This window comes from Camelus dromedarius, chromosome 15 (assembly GCF_036321535.1).
Source record: "Camelus dromedarius isolate mCamDro1 chromosome 15, mCamDro1.pat, whole genome shotgun sequence".
Taxonomy (NCBI): Eukaryota; Metazoa; Chordata; class Mammalia; order Artiodactyla; family Camelidae; genus Camelus; species Camelus dromedarius.
In genome coordinates this window covers 35,462,295-35,482,078 of record NC_087450.1, presented here as the reverse complement: position 1 = coordinate 35,482,078, position 19,784 = coordinate 35,462,295, and the positions used below count along the sequence as shown (strand labels likewise).

The 19,784-nt window shown below is 41.8% G+C and overlaps 1 protein-coding gene across 14 annotated transcripts in view; it reads right to left on the bottom strand.

Moving 5' to 3' along the window:
- The window catches only part of SLC8A1 (solute carrier family 8 member A1), a 394,428-nt gene that overhangs the window by 310,191 nt on the left and 64,453 nt on the right, over positions 1-19,784 (bottom strand). For 9 of the 14 annotated variants that reach the window (XM_064494549.1, XM_064494554.1, XM_031466896.2 and 6 more), the window contains one exon: positions 3,305-5,139. In XM_064494549.1, the coding sequence (XP_064350619.1) occupies positions 3,305-5,139 (1,835 nt within the window). Of the gene's footprint in view, positions 1-3,304; positions 5,143-19,784 lie in introns of those variants that run through there. The other 5 variants (XM_064494551.1, XM_064494550.1, XM_064494552.1 and 2 more) reach the window with 2 other exon arrangements.

Sequence of the window (19,784 nt, the reverse complement as noted above, 5' to 3'; positions counted from 1 at the left end):
AATTAGCATATTCTTCATTGATTTTTTTATTAGCTGTTACTTTAGACAGAATTCCCTGTTGAAAGTCAAGATTAGTTGGCATGGGTTTAGTATTGGTCACTGATTGAGTTTCTACAACAGCATATGCTGTTAATTATATCTATTTGATGGGTTTTTGCATTATAATTTTAAAATGTTTTGCTGAGAATATATTTTATTATAGAGATAAGTACCACTTACCAGTTAATCGATATTTTCCTCAAATACTGATTTTGATTTTTAAAAAGGTCAAGCTGAAATAATTCAACTCATTTACTTAAAAATATGAATGAATAGGTACAGACTTGCTTATGTTATAAACTTAAATGACTTCCTCTACACTAAAAATGAGGTCAAGGATTAGGAAATTATCTTGTTCTTGAAAATCAGTGAATCGATAAAGGCGACTACCTCCTATCTATATCTGATCAGACTGGACCCTATTTTTACCTTGGTTAATGACTTCTTAAAATTCAATATACTCTAAATCCAGGCTTTTCCAGGAATCTCTTTTATGGTGCTCTGGAAAGAATCACAAACTCTGGCTTCATGTACAGCATTAAACAAACTAACAAACAAAAAAACATGTTTAAAAGTATTTAATAAAACTCAATGGTGTCAACCTTTGATGTATGGTAGGTTTTTAAGAAAGTCATCTCTCAAGATTAACTGTGTAATTGGATGAAATGTAAATTCATTTTTAAAGATAAATTGAGTAGAGTCTACATAGCTCAACCTCACTGCATGATGACGAACTCTCTTTCACTTGGATCTGACTGTGTGGACCTGGCATTGGAAATAACAACCAGAGGAAAAATGATCCATTAAAAAAAAACAAAGAATAAGGGATCTTTAATAATACTATATTTGTCTAGAAGCATTGTTTGAATCCTTGGAGCCTAGCTTAAGGCTAAGTCCCAGTCACCCCAGCAAATGTATTCAAGCAATAGACCTAATAACCATCTACAAACCTCGTCAGTAGGAAAACTCTGTAAGATGAAAACTCTTTAAAATTAAAATTCTAGAAAGAAGGAAAAAACATAAGGCTATAATTTCATTTCACTTATAAATGAAATGTTTTTCCATTTCTAAAATTTCATATTTCAACTTAGTAAATAAAACCCAAGAAGAATTTTATGAAACTAGGAATTGGCAATTGTTCTAGAACATTCCTGACAACATATATACAGAGATGGCATGCTGATAATTCCACTGATTCTTACAAGTTTTCACACGGTGTCTAAATTTCTAACACTGAAATTTGGCAATATTCCTTCCTTAGCAAGAATTAAATGAATTCAATGGCATAGGGTGAGTTTTAATGTTGGCAGAATAAATTATACCATCAAATCACTGTGGGTTTTTTTCTTTCTTCTTCTTCTGCTACACTATGCCTAAAAGAAAGTTATTTGTTTATGGTTTAGTAAAAAAGTCCTGGACAGCAGATTAGATAGGGAAAGCCTACCCCTCAAATACAGAGCCATTATCCTCAAGAGAAAGCAAAAGCAAATTTTCTTGAGAAAACATCCTAAGCAAAATGAGTAAACAAAACTAAACACCAATTTGGTCATATTTAAGAGCTCCCCTTGTGAGTTCACTTAATAACACACAATATTCCCTTAAACACATGCAACAGCATTTGTAATCCATGTAAAAGTGTACCTAATACAAGAGGGTTCAATAATTGAAATGACTGGAAAATGTAATGAGAAAGGTTTCCTCCTAAAGAAATTAAGTTTATGGGCTAATGCAGGCAGGATCACATTCTACACAGGCTTTTGGGACAATCCTTCCTTGGGTATGTAAGGTATTCATTTGCTACTATATTATCATCTTTCAGTAAAATACTTGCCCCAAGAAAACACATCTCACTAAGGGAACGTTAACCCACAGGAACCAACGTAAAACAGATATTCAGCAAAAGCTATCCCACCCACACATCCAAAGATGGCTATTAAAATCTCTTTGCTTGATTTCATTGTGATAATACACTATTTGTCCACCCCTATAATGTAATGTCAAAGAGGTGAAAGACATGGGGAGGCTCTTTTAGGAAAATCTGTTCCCTCTGCCCATCCCCACCCCCAACTTTGTGTTAATTTCCCTTACACTTACTGTAGGAGCAGTTTCATCTTGGAGAGAATGTACTCGCCATTTGATATATCTATCACACGTCATTTACACCAAAGTTAACCATCTCTAGAACAAACTATATTTTATATTATTTTCCCTGAAATTCCCAAGTTGCCAATGATTCCACCAACATAATTGTTCATTTGAATGTCCTCTGACACCCTGCAGATATAAAAATAGTTTCCTTTCTTCCTTGCTTCCTTCCATTTTGGATACTGCTCATTGAGCCACATTTTCTGGTTTGCTTTTGGTGAGTGTGACGCCCGCTCCCCTAGGCAAGGAAGGAACAATAGTTCTCTAAACAGCAGCTGTCAACAGAAGAATCATTGCACAACCAGACATCCTGTGTTACAACACTGGCAAGTGTCACTGTAAAGTACCAAAAGGAAGAGTAAATTGTTCCCACTTCTTTTCTCTGATCTGCTCCCTGTCAACTCGGATGCTTGGACAGAATCTTATTTCCTCCCCCAACCCTATACTAGTAGGACAAAAGGGTTTGTTCCATCATGTAAAGTAAAATCAGACTGGAACTAAATAAGAGCTTTATGACTTTTCCCCAGTGGCATAAAACTGAAAGGCAGGATTGATCATTAAGTCATAATTAAGCATTAGCATTTAAGCAGAAACATTATCTTATATTATCACAAAAACAGTGTCAGATAAAAGCAGCAGAAGTCATTTCAGCCAGCCCTGTTAGCCAGGAAATTCTTTTCCGAGATGGTTCCTTTTTGGGCTTTCCCAATCTGTACTCAATAATGAAGTTAGGACCTAATGTGATGTTTTAAATATTCCCTTTCTGTGTGTATATTACGTGATCAAGATAGAACACACATTTTTCAACCCATCATAAGCAGTTGGATAAACTGTGCAGGACACTCATTCTATCATGATCTATAGAGGTACTTAAAAGCTGTTAACAGTCCAAAAGTAAAAAATAAAATCAACTTCAGATCTCTGCGTATATAGCATACTGATTACTGGCTCATGAGCTAGAAATTAGGATATTTTGATAATTTGAAAGTGGTCTTACATAGTAACTATTCCACATTTTCTTTGCCATTCAGGTTTTAAAAAACGTGCACACACTGGCACATCCACAAACACTCAACCACACACACACACACAGGTATTAAAATAAAAAGAGAGAACTTACACAATTTCATCGTTCTGGAATTCGAGCTCTCCACAAGTGTCCTCAAAGTCCTCCCCTCCACCTCTGGCAGTGCCTTCAATGGTTCTGTAGGGAACGATGACGTTTCCGCGAGCTCCAGACGTTCTCAGCACTTTCACCTCCATGATGCCGATGCTCTCACTCACATGAGTCACGGGCTCCTCAAAAGTAAAGATGCCTGCGTGGTCATCATCAAAAATAGTCACGGTGGCAGTGGAGGGAGACCCCAGGCAAGCGAGTGTAGAGACGTGATTGGCTTCCAGGATGCCATCTTCCGAGGCTTCGGCAGATACTTTGACGTTGCTGAGATGCACAAGGAAATTCTCATCCTCCTCAAAGATATCGTCATCGATGATGCCGACTCTGATTTCCTTCTGGGTCTCACCGGGCTTAAAGACCACAGTCCCTTCAGTAAATTCATAATCAGACCCGGCGTTGGCCGTACCATCCTCTGTTCTGAAGTCAACAAACACTGTGTTGGTCAAATCACCACCTCTGCGGATAATGGTCAGGGCTACAGTACCACAGTTCTCCAGACACTGATATGTCCCTTGTTCAAAGAAGATCTTACTGACAGGGTCATTTTCAGCCACTTCTGTGTTGACCTCGTGCATGCTGACAGCCTTCCTTGCTTGGTCAGCGGCATGCCTCTTTAAAATGTTGCCTGCTCCAGTCATCAGGCGGGTAGCTTGAATGCGGTAAAATGCTCGACTCTTTTGCTGTTGACTTAAGACCTGGTAGTTAGCTAATTCTATCAATTGCTCTATTTCTTTCTCTGGATGCTTCTGCTTGAGTTCCTTCAGAATCCGAGCCATTTCTCGCCTGGCTTCTTCCTCATCTTGGTCCCTCTCGTCCACCTCCAGAACCAGAGCACCATCTAAGAAACTGTCAACATGGGAATTGACCACCTTCCCATCCATTTCAATTTCAGTCTTGGAAGATGGCCTGTCTCCTTCATGTTCGATAATCATTCCCCTCTGCTTGCCAGCCCGATACCTCTTGTAGACATACTTGTAAAACAGAAGCCTCCTATCTGCCACCCAAGCGAACACAACACAGATGGGAAAGAAGAAGAAAGTCAGCAAACCTTCCCAGACCTCCACGACCCCAGGAGAGATGACAGACAGAATAATGTAAAGCCAGGTATATGCAAAGATGCTCCAAGCTGCCGTCACGAAGAACACACGCAAATGCTTGATCTTCCTGGTCTCCCCATCCGGGACCACGTAAACACAAAGCGCGATGATGATGAACATGTTGAACGCAGCGCTCCCCACGATTGTGCTCGGGCCGAGGTCTCCTGCAGTGAAGTTGTGGCCACACACTTCAATCACTGAGAGGAGGATCTCTGGCGCCGAGGAGCCCAGGGCCATCAAGGTCAGGTTGGAGACCGTCTCATTCCAGATCCTCACAGTCGTCTTGGTGGTCTCACCATTGGGTTTCTTTATGGTGATTTCTTTTTCTTGAGACGTGATGACCTCTATAGAGGACATGAATCGGTCGGCAATGATAGAGACGCCAAGAAACATGTAGACCATGGCCACAAAATACACAGTCGCTCTAGCAATTTTGTCCCCAAAGGAAGGATCTTGGGGCTCCCAAATGGGTAAGATTACCCCTTTCTTACAGTAATACGAGCCCGTACATTCGCCTGTTTCATTGCCTTCTCCTTCCATTTCTGTCTCAGCACTTACAGGGTCCACGTGGGAAAATAAGAGAACCAGCATGGCTAACAGATGAAATCCCATCAAAAAGGTGGGGGAGAGATTGAATCGCAGCATGTCGTATGATGGCTGAGTTCCAACTATCGTCCCCACCTACTGGGAAAAAGATGGGGGGAGGGTGGAAAAAAGAATCACACCATTAGAGCCAGATCCAAAGCATGACTAATGACTTATTTTTATTATGTTTACTAGTGATTTGTTTATATTTGACTATCACCACGTCTATGATGAATCATGATTCTAAGAACCCATCTGTGATTAAGCAATCCTTTGTAAAGGTTACAACTCAATCTCTCCCTTTGTGGATTTTCTCCATGTAGTCCCCATCCCCTGAGCAATGTATACAACAGACTTATTGGAATGCAAAGTTCAATTAAAACCTTGCCTCACTGAATACACATGTATGCCTGTTAACAGCCAATAAAAGGAAAGAAAAAAACTTTTGAAGCATTAAATAACTTTCTCCCTGTTGCTCAAGCAGATTTTCTTTAAAATTCTGCTTAGTACAATCATCTTCCAGAAACTGTTTCATTGCCAAAATCACCTTGTTAAGGTAGAGGTTATGACATTCAGACTTTCAAAATCCTACCAACACAAGGTTTGGTGATGATCTTAAATTCTGGAACACGGTTTACACTGCACTTCATGAAATTGTGTCCTATTGGTCTTGGAAACACAGAGTGATCTTTAAACTGGGCTGCAATCAAAGCCCAGTGGTATTTGTACTTGAGGGAGGAAAAAAAATCTGCCATAAGGCAATATTCCCACACATTAAGGGCAGTTTTTAAAAGCATGTTTTGCTGAGAGCACACTTCCTCCTTCTCCTCAGCAAGCTCGGGTCTCCTGATGCAGGAGCAGCTGGGAGTCTGGTTCTTTAAGCACAGCTCTTCACATCTGTGTACAGATCTCGTTCTAGAACCTGCAGGCCGTCCGCAACAGGAAAGGGAGATAACCAGGTCTAGGCGTGTCTCAGACTCTTGCCTGGCAGCCTGTGAAATCAGTGTTACCAGCCATAAAATCTTCCTTCTCCGAGTCGAAGTCATCCCTTTCACGGTCATTTGAAAACACATATTAGTTCTGTAGAGGATTCAGATGACCAAAACACGCAAGGGTAATAATTCCACCTAAATGAGCTCATGTGGCAAAAGGACAGTGACCACAAAGTACACAGGTGATGAAGGATGTAGGTAATCAGGGATATGGCAACAGCATCGCTGGTGGGCGAATTTAGGTCCATGGTGGCTCTGTCCACCACTCTGCTTTGCTTACCAGGCTTTGTGTCTCTCAGTGACCTCATATCACCTCTGCCCCTGGGGCTTTGGCTGGGGGTGTGCTGAAGCAGAGAAGGGTCTGCTCTAAGTCAGGGTAACTCGGATCCAAAAGGCCAGTTATGACATCAGATAACACAGTGCTAGAAGGAAGGGTTCTGAATCAGAGCAAAGCCCTGAGGTCTGACACAAAGTTAAAAGTGGAGCTGGGTTGGAGCCCCTCAGAGCCTCAGGCTGTCTGAGAGTCACCCCAACATCCACCTGTATTCTCCGGCCTGTGTTTGCCGCGGATGGTTTGCTACTGAAAACCACACCAGGGCCCAGGAGAACCCCTCACCGAGTCCAGCACTTTCTGGCAAACCCTCAGAGAGCCCACCATCGCCTAAGGCCCTTTTTTTAGCTCATCACTATTGGGAGATAAGCTCTGACATTTTTCCCATGCTAAAGAAGACACAGCAGAGGGCCCTGGTGGTAGAATTCCATTCTCAGTAAAAGGTCAAAAAAAATAGAAGCAGAGCATTTTCCAAAAATGCAAGAGTTCATGGTCAGCGTGTCTACTTATTCAGTCATTGCAGGGCTTGAGTGGGCTGGAGGAGCTCTCCTGAAAACAAGGTGACATTGAACCGGCCTGTAAGAGCAGAGGAAGGCCTCGTGCTAACTCCCTCTGCAGTCATTTCTCCCACAAATATTGACGAGGGCCGCCTAGACAGATGTTAAAATGACATGCTAGGCTCTCTTCTAGGTCCTGAGCATTCAATGAGTAAAAAAAGTTTGTCTTTGTGGACTTTATATTCGAATGGGCAGGAAACAAACAGGTAAGTATGAATGTTAAATGTCAGATCGTTAAAAGTGCTGTTGTAGTGGAGGGGTGGGGAGCAGAGTCAGTAGGACCAGAAGTCTGTGTGTGTGTGTCAGTGTGTGAGTGTATGTGTGTGCACACACGTAGCATACATGATTTTACACTCGATGGTTTAAAGGTGGCCTCTCTGATAAGGAGACATTTGAGCAAAGTCTCAAAGGAAGCAATAGACCAACCTTTGTGGATATTTGCAGGAAGAAAATTCCGAGTGAATTGTCAAGATCCTGATGGGAATTGTGCTTTGCGTAGTCTGGGGCCCATGGAGAAACCAGTGCAATGAGAGGGCAGTGAGTGAGGGGAGTGAGGCGGGGATGGACCAGGAGGGGCGCTGAGGCCACCATATGATGTTGGCTTTGACTGTGAGACAGATGGGAATCATAGGGAGGTTCTAATCAGAAGTGTGATATGAGCTGATTTTCCTTCTAAAATGATCTCTCTGCTGCGGTTACCAGGTGGGAGAAATATGGGGGGAGGGACAGATTAGGAGTTTGGGATTAACAGATAACACCTTACTATGTATAAAATGGATAAACAACAAGGACCTACTGTATAGCACAGGGAACTATGCTCAATTTCTTGTAATGAGCTGTAATGAAAAAGAAACTGAAAAAAACATAAATGTGTATGTATGTGTATGCTGTATACCTGAAACTAACATTGTAAACTGATTACACTTCAATAAAATATAAGAATAAAAAAATTAAAAAGAAAGAGACCCATAAAAAAATAAAATAAAATAAAATGATCTCTGCTGATTCAGTGAAGAATAGCCTGGAGGGTCAAGGGTAGAACAAAGAGGAGAGTTTTTGCCTATTATTAAAAAAAAAATCTGATTTATAAGTAATCCCAGTGCCTGGCATGTATATATAATGATGTAGTAAAGATCTAAAGTTTACAAAGTAGAAAGAAACATTTGCAGTAACCCTTTTGGAAGATTTGCAACTTAAAATGTCTTGGTAACCTGTAAGGATCAGAAAGGTGTTTGCTCACAGAGAGCAGAACAGAATACAGAGACCCAGCACTGAACAGAGATTCACAGCTGTGTCTGCTCCAGGACTGACAGAACGAACCCCTCCCTTCAGATCACTGCCAACTTTCACCAGCCAGTTCTTCACCTCACAGCCAAAATGCACTTGCTCCAGTGCAGACCTGACTCTTTCACGTCCCTGACAACTCTTTAGGGGTTGCCTACTTCCCTGGAGACAAACACAGACCCCTCAATAGGCTGTTTAGACCTTTTAGGATCTGGCCTCTGAGTTCCAAAATATAGAAATTCTTTCCATTCCCTGAAGACGACAACATTTGCTTGCCTCCAGGTCTTTGCAGGTTGTGTTTTCTGTGCCCCCAGACTATTTTCCTTATTAGAAGCAAATCCTAAAATGGCATAAAGGCAAATCGCAGGGGATTGCCTGTGACAGTAATACCAGGCTCCGCTCTCAAACACTGTTCCAGATACCATGTGAATTCTTTACATGATCATTGTATCTAATACTTACAAGAGCCAGCATTGCCCTGTTACAACAACCCTCAGGGTTGCCATTTCAATCAGTCTGTGTGGCTAGCACCCCCTGGAGCTGTGCAGTGCACAGTGCCCAACAATAACCTTACGTAATAGACATTATTAGTCCATTTGTAGGTGAGACAACCAATGCTCAGATGGGCTTGGTACTTGCTGAAAGTCATACGGCTAATAAACTCTTGAACTAAGATTCAAATTCTGGCCTGTCTCTGCATCAGATATAATTCACTGCTGCATTCGATCATCCTTGACAGCGTACAAAGTTATCTTTGAGAACAAAGTTATCTTTGAGAACTACTGGATTCAGGCTTGGACTAGCCCACTGGAAAAACTCTTGCCTTCCACGTGGGGTTAAGAGGACCTAGGTAGGTAGCAAAAGGCCCATGGAAGGTTTCCGTCAAGCCAGGTTTCATCCTACGGATTAGAGGCAAGAGCAGACAAGCGTCAACAGCTGTGAGGTGACATGTGGGCTGGAATGTTCCTAGAGATAGCTTCGTCTCACTCTCCTGCCTTTTAGCAATTACCTGGCAACCTCTTCTACATGACCTCTCAGGGCAATCTCTTAGGTCTGCCAAGAAAAAGCCCTGCCCCAATCCACATCTCACAATATGTTCTCAGCCAAAAGGGAACAGGTGTCTCAGGGTGGATGGAGCGGTAAAAAATCATCATCACTATCAGAGAAAAAGGAAGGGGGCTTCTAAGGTTAACTCAAAAATGTCACAATTCTATTCCAAAGGTGGTGGTATTATAATTTGTAAAATCAGCGGACAAAAAAAACACTGCTATAGCTTATTGGCCATAAAGCAACTGAAAAGAGCTCCTTGGACTTCAGTTTCTTTATAAAAGTAGTACCAAATCCAAATGCTTGTGAGGCTGTGGGGTAGGTGTTATCTACATGTGAGTCCCTTCTTCTTCTTCTTCTTCTTCTTCTTCTTTTTTTGTCTCCATTCTTTCAGGGTCTTTCTTCTGTCATTAGACTCTAGGAGATCTACTTGACTGTCTCTGCTATCTTCTCAAATACATATTTCTATGAAAATTAAGCAGGAAATGGAGGCTGTCTTATGTTGGTCTGCTGCCTGGCTTTTGAATATTCTGCACTGCTCTACTGAACTCTGGAAGAGGCTGGTTTTCATGGTGGTTTCAGATCAACTCGGACACCCATGGCCAGTTCTTGCTTGGGGGTATCCATTACATCCTCCAAAGGAGCCTTCAACACAGCATCAAGATTACCCACGTTTTCTTGTGCTCACTACTTATTTTAAAACAAACCAAACCACCACAGTACCTACAGATTACAGACCTGAATGGCAATGACAAAGGATGGTGAACAGATATCAAATTGAGTGAGCCCAGCAACCTGTGTCGAAGGCAGAGGTCCTAGAAATGGAGTATGTACATCCAAGACAGATCTTTCTCCAACTGCCCTTGTAAAGAGTGAGGAAGAGCCTGCCACAGTGGAGGTCTGAGGAGTAGGCAGGCAGCCTTGTGGAGGTATAGCCAGTTTTGACCACAAGGAGAACTCGACTCAGCGACAGAAGGAACACCTCTGCCATCCCCACCAGCCCTGGGCTCAAGGCGGCTTCATCTCATTCTGTTGATTGGCAGCTGGGGTTATTCCAAGGAACTCCTTGACTCTCCATCAGGACCTGGAATCCCCTTCTGTGTGATTCTTGCTGACTGAAAGTCTCAAAGCTAAGCAATTAATCTGTTTCTAAGGCAACATTAAAGCAACCATAAATTCTAATCCACTACGAAGGCAAGCACTTAAAGGCTTCTGGAGAAAGCGATGACGCTGGAGGACGACTCTCCTTATCTGACCATCCATCTAGGGTGCCAATTACTGCCCTGGCCCCCAACCTCAGACCATCAGACCGTGACCGCACTTCAAAAAGAAGCTCGTTCCGTTTCCACGGTGACTCTCTGCTATTATTTTTTTTTTTTTATCCAAAGAGTTTCTTCTTTGCTGCCTGATAAATGAGGACAAGTCCTCTAGGAGACAAGCAGCGAGACATCACGTCAGGGGCTCAAGCCCTCCTGCCTAAACTCACAAGATTAGAGTCGGGATCCTGTCCCATGTTAGAAAACACCCATCTCATTCACCAAAGGGAGCAACTGGGGTAATGTTCAGGCAACGAGGCCAAAAAAAGAAAGATGGATTTGGGATTTAGGATAATAAGGACGTTATTGAAAAGTTAAGTGACCATTTCCCCTATTTTGTTTTTCTATATAAAACTTACTACTTTGTATACACTATATAATTTATTTAATGGTTCTGCTTATTGTCTCTGTAATAGAGGTATCTCTGTAAGGGTAGGGACTTCTGTCTCTTTTGTTCACTGATCCCCAGTTCCTAGAGCAGAGCCTGCTACATGGAAGGTGCACAGCACCTGCTTTAATTAAATGAATGAAACATTTCTCATCAGGTCATGTGCTGGTTCACCAGATCTCTGATGATGAATCAGAATCTGGGAGCTGGAGCCAGGCACATGCCTTTAGAAATGTTCCCTATGTAAGATGGGTGTCCCTAAAATTAGCAGGGGCCAGTATCACACTGAAAAGCCAATGTCAGTGCTGGGTGGAAGAGAGGAATTGTGATTCAGGCTCCCGAGCAGAGAACCTCAGGCTGGAAACCTTGATCTCCAGTATCAAGAGAGGGGCTGGGACCCTGACATTTTCCCCAGGCCATGGGTGTGGGTACTTCTGTACAAGCCGTGGCTTGTTGAGTTCTTCTAGAATGCCAAGATCATCTGCTCTGTTGAGAAGGTCCTAACATTTGGGGCATCCTCAAGGGAGCATATCTGCTCCTTTCAGGGCAATAAAAAGACACCCAGTCAAACACGAACCAGAAACCACTTCTGTTATGGAGGTCCCATGAAAGGGAAAGAGCATTAAGAATTTAAATATATTAACTCTGCATAATGACATGGAAATATGGGTAGAAGGAAGAAAGCTAGAGAATTAAGACAGTCTTCCTAGAGTAAATCAAGAAGAACTGGAAGGGAAGATGGTTCTGCTAATCTTGGGCTCCATGTAAAGCCATCCAGGACTGTCCCTAGATTAGTCCTGCCAGGACCCGGGGCAGCGGAAGGGCCCCACTCAGGAGCCTTTATGACAATGACAACAGCCACCATGACTGAGCACTTGCTGTGTCCCCAGTGCTATACCGATTCACTACCCCTGACCTATCTGACAGTCTTGCAAAGAGGTATTATCACTCTCACTTTAAAAAAGAGAAAAAAAAAATGGTTCATAAAAGTAAACTGGCTGAATCACACAAACATTAAGTGACTGACAGGCTTTTACTCCAGCCACTTTGCATGAGAACCATAACACTTTCCAAAATGGCAGCACCTTTCTGTTGGTTGTTTTTACTGCATAGGTCAACAATACTGCTCTGTCATAGCAAAGAGCTCCTAACTTAAACAGTTAGTGCAGAATAACCTTCCCACTCTGCCCCTCCTTCCCACGTGAATAGATGTGTGTAGTTTGCATCCTCTCATCAACAGCCTTTCATGTTTTCCTCCCCACCCACCAAGGAAGGATTTTGCAAGCACACCTAGTCATCACGTAGCAGGGAAAGAGGATCCATTGAGGGGATCATCAGCTAAAATCTGAGATCTGAAATCCCTCCCCAGTCATATAATCTCAAGGTTTTTCCATTCAGTCAGGAGAAAAGAAAAGAGAGGATGAAATCCTAGCAGTGAGCAAGCAAAACTAAAATAAAAGAGGTCAATGCATAAAGCTGGGGGGAATGATACTGAATTTTAGCAAAACAAAGAAGTTAAAACTTGGCTCTAAGAACCATAAATCAATATTTTTTTCAAGAATCTCAACACAGCCCACACAATTACTGTCTGGAGGTCAAGACTTTATTTAATTTTTAAACTGGTAAGTAAGTCAAAGAAATGGGAAAACAACATATTCATTCACGGATTTGTCCATCAAGCTTTTCTTAGACACTCATTCGAGCCAGAAATTGTGCCACAAAGATGAATAAGATAATATCCCTAAAGAAGCTCACATTCTAGTGGGGCATTACAAGAGTCAAGGAGTGAGTCCCCTTTCTGGAAGAGAGAACTTTGCCCCTACTAAGGAATCACAGAAGAAGAGAGACTTTCCAGGCATTCAGACAGTGGGACCATGAGTTCACTTGGATGTACTCAAAGTGGACTACCTAGTTTCCAGATTCACACACCTGGGGGTCTCAGGGTCATACAATCTGGTTTCTAGAAACGTCAAACAGCTCAGCCTATAGTCCTGCAACCAAAAGAGTTCCAAGTGTAGTGAGCTCCCTGAGGAGAGCCTTAGGTCATCTCTTCTGAACTCTAAATCTTTCAAGGGCTTTGTGATGGACAATAACAACTATTTCAGGTAATAATTTGTTCAGCATCCACCTTGAAGAGAAAGAGTAGTTCTTCTTTGATATTTGACCTTACGTACTGAAAAAAAAAAATGAGGTCATATGAATGCATGTATATCTGGGTCACCAAACAAGATTTCCTACCTAAAAATATGTTCCACACTAGCTTGTTGATACTTCACCTTCAGAGATCTGTTCGAGTGAAGTATAGCCCTCTCTATATTTCTAGTTTTAGTGAGTGGACTATTTATTTACTCACCAAGCATTTATTGAGTGGCTTCTATGCACAAAGCACCAGATCAAACACCCTGGGGGGTCACAACACAGCCCCTGTACTGATACGTTTACAGTCTTCAAGTGATAGTTACTCAGAAGACCATGATTAGTAGAAAGAATCTGGAAAGTTCCATAAAAGGAGGGGACTGGAAGAATGACAGAAGCTGCAGAGAGAGAGAGAGGGCATTCCAGAAGGAAGAAATGATGTGACTAAAGGCAGAGAACAATGCTTCTTCAACTTCAGTCCCTTAAGGATCATCTGGAAAATTCGCTGAAGTGCAGATAACTGGGCCCTATCATCAGATATGCAGTATGTCTAAAGAGAAGCCCCCAAATTTGAAGTTTAACAAGCACCTTAGGTGACTCTGATGGAGGTGGTCTTGGCATTGGCATGAAGGGGAGAAAGGCAGACAAGGTAGAACTAGGTAGGAGGTTAGAACCAGCATAAAGCGCATGTTTAGCAAACACAGACTAGAGAGCAGAGGACTTAAATAAGGTCCCTGATGGAAGGCACTGCCTAAACATTAGATACATTTGTTGTAAAGTCAGTATGCAGTTGATGTGAAATCATTTATCAGGTAGGCTTTTGTTTTCACAGACTGGGACTCCGGATAGCATCAAAATATGAAGCCCCTTGGTGAGTGTGTTTGTAGGAGGTAAAAGAGAAGAGGGTAGAGAAAAATAGACCCTAATAAGAGATCTCAATAGGAGATCTCCCCAAAGAGGAAATTAAATCATTGGGAGTAACTGATACATACTTCATAATTTTCGCCAAGGGTCTGGTCTGCTTTCCTTAAGTAGAAACAGCTAAGGATGCTAGGACTTTACACAGACAAATGACAAAGAACCAGATAAATGGAAGTCTTCAGAGACCTTCTAACCAGGTTCCAGACACAAGCCCTGAAGATATGCAGAAACCTAAACCCCAAACCGGAAACCTTAGGTGATGAGGAAAGCTGTGCCCCTTCAATTACAGGCTTTTCTATTAAAATCCTCACCTACTCCCCCTGTTCCCTTCAACTCAAGAGTAAATCTTTGCAGTCACTCTTTTCACCTTCTCATCTCCCTCCGGGGACTGGGGATGTTTAATACAAAATCCAATTTCAAGCTCTGTGATAGGAGCATGCAGAATGCCTTTTTTTTTTTTTTTTTAACCTTTTTTAACAAGGAAAACGCTGGTTATGTGCGCAGAGTCTGGTGAATTTCATCAGCTTTTTTCCTGAGTCATTAAGCTTCATCTGCAAGCAGACTGCTTTTCGGAGGATGGAACCCTGTTAACCTGAAAGTTTGTCAGCATTTTAAATTCTCCTGCAGAGTCACAAAGCACAATCTTTTAGAGAAAAGGATACTCTTGAGATGAACCAAGTAGGAAGTAAAATGAAATAGTTTGTAAAAATTCAAGTTGATAGATGCTCACGTAATGGTGACCCTTCATCAATATTCTGTGTTACAATTTCTTAAAATTCCTGACACTATACACAGTGATATGGCTCTAAAACTGAGTGCGTATATATATAGAACAAATCCATTTTTAAAACAGAAGCAGCTTAGAAAGGAACTAACCCAAATTTGTTTAGAGAAAAAATAAATTGAGTAGCTTTCAGGGAGGGAAAAATGTAAAATTTTCATACAAATTCCAGAACACAGTTTACAAAATACACAGTTTCTCTACTAAGTAAGGTATCTAGTGAATATGTCCTTTAAACCAACCCGATACACCTGCATTTGAAGAATTGTTTAAATATTGGCTTATGAGTTACGGTTTTAATGTTAGTAACTATGCCATGACTATTATATTATTATCTTATTGTGATAGGTGAGATTAGATAGTAGCCTTTGAAAAAGGTAGAGAAAAAAAAGTGGAGGAAGAAATACTAATTGCTTAATCATTTCTTTAACAAGTGAAGACAGTAACTTCTGCCTATCTTTGGTTAAGGAAGGGCTGTTTTCACCAGTATCAATGACTAGTGTGAGACCAGTCCTGCATTAATTCAACAAACACTGAATGTCTATTACGTGGCTGGCAAAGTGCAAGATATTGGGGCTAGAACCGTGAACTAAACAAACACATCTCTCTCCTCCTGGAACTTAATACTTATCATCTAGCTGGGAAGAGAGAAGACAGATGTTAATATAAATTAGCACCAAAAGAAACATTTGTTTAAATTGTTATAGAAAGAAGCATTTGTTAACTGATAAATAATGGATCTGACCTGCCAGGGTGTTGGGAAAGGCTTGGCTGATGAATTAAGATCTGAGCCACAATTTAAAAAATAAATAAATAAAACACACACACACACACACACACACACACACACACACACACACACACAAAACACTCAGCAAGAAGCCAGGCTAAAGGTTGCCAGAGGGTAAGGCCTTGGGTTGACACTTTGGCAATCTCCCTTCCCTATAATGGGATTACTCACAGACCTACCTTCTTAATATGCTGGGCTCTGAGATCACGTTTAGAAAATACTAAATACAGCTTCTGTAATTTATATGAGAATTTTCCCCTCTGGATCACAGTCATACAATTGATGTTAATTACATTCACTCTACCATGCTGCTGGGGACAAGCTGGGAGACAGAAGCGTCTTTGGTCTGGGGGTCAAAAGAAATGAGTGTTGGGCTCACCTCTCCCTGGCCAGTCATGTGGCCTTGGACAAGTCACTTCCCCTGTCTCAGCCTGATCTGTACATGTGAGGAATTCTGCTAACAATCCAAAACTATAATATTCTAATCCCTCACTTTGGCATTCACGGTCGCCAGCCATGGGAGATCACCTGTCTACCTTCCAGGGTTTACTATTCCTGGAGGTTAACTGAGCTACTGAATGAAAATTACCCAAATATGCACCATGTTTTCCTTTCTCATACTTTTCTGCCTGTCCTCCATGACCCCCCTTGAATGTCCAATTTCCCTTCAGAAAACTGCTTTTATGGCCAGGAAGTCCCCTAAGTCATCTAACCTTGACCCTTCCCCCATTTCCCAATGTGAAAACTCAGGCCATGATACCTTAAAAGACTTTTCAAAGCCATACATCTCAGAAGTGACAGAGCCAGGCTCTGAAGCAAAGGCTCAGTTTCTGGGCCAGCCCTCTTCTCACAACACCAACCCCAATGAATGGCTGGGATTCCTCTGGCCACTGAGGTGGCCTTAGTATCTTTCACAATCTGTGTCTCAGGAATTGAAAAACTATGGCCAACTGGTCAAATTTATCCTACCACCTGTTTTTATAATGTCTATTTTTTTTTTTTTTTACATTTTGAAAAGATTGAAAAAGTTGAAACAATTTCAAAAAGCAGTATTTCATGATAATGAACTTTATATGATGTTCAAATTTCAGTGTCAGTAAATAACATCGTATTGAACCCAGCATGTTCACACAACATCAAGTATTGTCAATGGCTGCTGTCATGCTCCAATGACAGTGCTGAGTGGTTGGAACAGACCCTGTGGTCCACAAAGCCAAAAATATTTACTGTGTGGCCCTTTAAAAAAGTTCTGTGACCTTTGGTATATGCCATTATGTGTGTCCTTATCTTCTGGCTCTCCATGACAACCTTCCTTGCACAATGAGCATGTTAACGTAAAGGGGCACAGGCAGGGACAGTGCTCTCTTACAAGTCATTTCTCAAGTAGTAAGAACCCATCCTCATTGAGCACTGGTGCCAGAAGCTGTTTCAAATGTTCAAGTATTAAGGTATTATTCCTCACAAAAACCCCATAAGGTTCTCTAGTATTATTACTATTATTACTACTACTACTCTACTGTTATTAGTCCCACTTATAGATGAACAAAATGAGGCACAGAGAAGTTATGGACCTTGCACGAGGTTAAATACACCATTTGTTGAATTCACACAAATATTAAAACTAACAATGATACATGCCTGATGACCTCAGAGAGCTTTAGCCTAAGTACCGTGTGTTCGTCAATATCCTCGATCTAGAATCAAAGTCATAGTTCTCTTTGCACCCTAGGAAACCATTGCTAGACATTCAGGGACTCCTGAGGCCAGGAAACACAGGCATATATTTCTAAAGGTCTTCTATTTTATCAAAAAAAAAAAAAAAAGACCCCAAAAAAACAGAGATATGACTTTGGTGAAATGACTTCATAGTCAGATTAGGATTCAACTATGTTCCACTTCATACTTATAAAGTCATTTAATTTCATATGGCTTCCATTTGCTTATTTATTAAAACAAACAAACAAACAAACAAAAAAAAACTAGATGATTTCTACTGTGTCTTCCAGATCTAGCATGGCTCTAAGCAGCAAGAGCACTGATAAGATGTTCTGAAAAAGGGCCAGGGACAGCTGCACGGCCAGGAAGAGAAAGACAGTAAGGAATCAGGAGAAAAAGAGCCACCAACTTTACCCAACCCCAACTCACAAATTTCAGCTCTAGGGGGCTCACATCCCCCAACATGTGAAAGGTAGATAGTTTGGGAAGTGTGACCTGTAACCTCTGAGGGGCATTTGATAAATGACTGAGCACTTTTGGAAGCTCTATCCTTTTGCCCCTGGCTGATGCCACTCACTCTGGGGACTCTACCATGGTACACGGAGGAAGCTGGGGTTGGTGTGTAGAGTCTGATTCTCTAAACCTGCTGCTAGGACTGGGTGCTATGCATTGAGCAGAGCAGAGCCAAAGCGGGTCCTGGGTCCTGTGCTTTAAGGAGAAGCAAAGTGAGGAGCTGGAGAAACTCAAGAGGGAAAGCACCAGAGCCACTTGGGGCAACATAAAGAAAGCCAAACCACCTCTGATGGCACAAAAACACAACCATTAAATTTAAGGGCAGAACAGGCAGGCATGTGGTCTGTTCCTTGCCTCAGTTCTCAGACTGATACAGCTTCTCTCCTTCCAGACATGCTGGAAATTCATCCTCAATTTTGGTTTCCCATGTAAAATACATGTATACAATGGCTTGTACCATGGCTTATGTTGTCATTTGTTCCAGATCCACAGTTCCCATGCCACGGTCCTGAATGGGACACGCAGATGGTTGGAAGTCTGGAAATGGCCCCAACCTTGCTCCAGGGTGGTCCTTATCATAAATTAGCTGGGGCTGGTTTACGTGTTTCAAAAACAGCTTGTCTCTATTTATTTTCAAAGGCCTTTTCACCCTTGGAAAATAAACTAAAATGCCTCCTCCTCCATGAAGCCTTTTCTAATGTCCTCCCCTTCCTTTCAATTCTACAGCTCTTGGCTCATTAGACTTGGCAACCATTGATCTCACTCGGCTCAGTACCTAGGTGTTCTAGACCACGACACCCCCAAGAACAGAGAACACGGTGCAAAGAGCATGCTTTGGAACCCCCTCAAAAACTGGTACCACCACCAAGTCACTCTTGGACAAGTTCTTTAACTGAGCCACGGTCTTACCTTTCAACTGGGACCAGGATGCTTCCTTGCAAGGAAGAGAAAACATGTACAGTGTGCTTAGACTGATGTCTGGAACATAATGGATGTTCAGCAAATGCCAAATAACTCCTCTTCATCATCTGCATTCTCTGAAACGCCCAGCACTGTGCCCTGCATACACTGAGCACTCAATAAATATCATGGTTGGGTTGGACTAAATTGCTGAATCACCCATTTGTCTGTTTGACTTCATCTCACATTAGAGTTAACCAGGAAATTATAAATTATTCTGACTCCACATGCAATGACATCTACAGTGATGACTTTTTCTGTCTTTTCTAAAAAATTAAGATGGACTCTAATATTTACACTTATCTTTTCTAGGTCTATTACATACGCAAGAAAAACCCATTTTGTCTGAATGAGTATCACACTAGCTTTCCAGGTTACTGGTATGAATATTTCAAAATGATACAGTAGAAGCCATTCAAGATTTCAAGGACATCCTTTCACACCAGGGGACATATTTTGCCCATTTCTCAGAAGGCTCAAATAGGCTAAATTTGCAAGAAAGAACAAAGTTTTGTCACATTTGCTGCCCCCAGAAGTAAAATTTCAGGGTGGCAGTCCATCTTTGTCTCTTCTGGCTCTGGCAGTTGGGTTCCCCGGGGCACCTCCGCCAAAGAAGGACCCTCTGGGGCACTAACTGGGCAGCAACCCACTTTGAAACATCTCCCACTTCCTCTGTATCTTTCTGAGTCCCAGACTTTCAGGACTTTTCTGTCTGCCAGCTGATCTGATAAGCCAATTCACATTAAGAAGTGAAGAAATGCTGATGGTTTGTGAGAATCAATGGTAGCTCTTTCCTGGGCAATTCCACTGCACTTTTTGGGGAATTACTTGATAGAATTCCTTTATTCAAATAAATGTCTCTAATAGTGAGAATTTCTGATCCTATATATTGGCCGATGGATAAATGCTTTGAACGCAAGGATATTCTGTGCTTCTCAAATCACCTTCTAGACAGCTGCCTATAATGTACTTGCCCTTGATCCACCAACCACATGTCCTTCACTTCAGA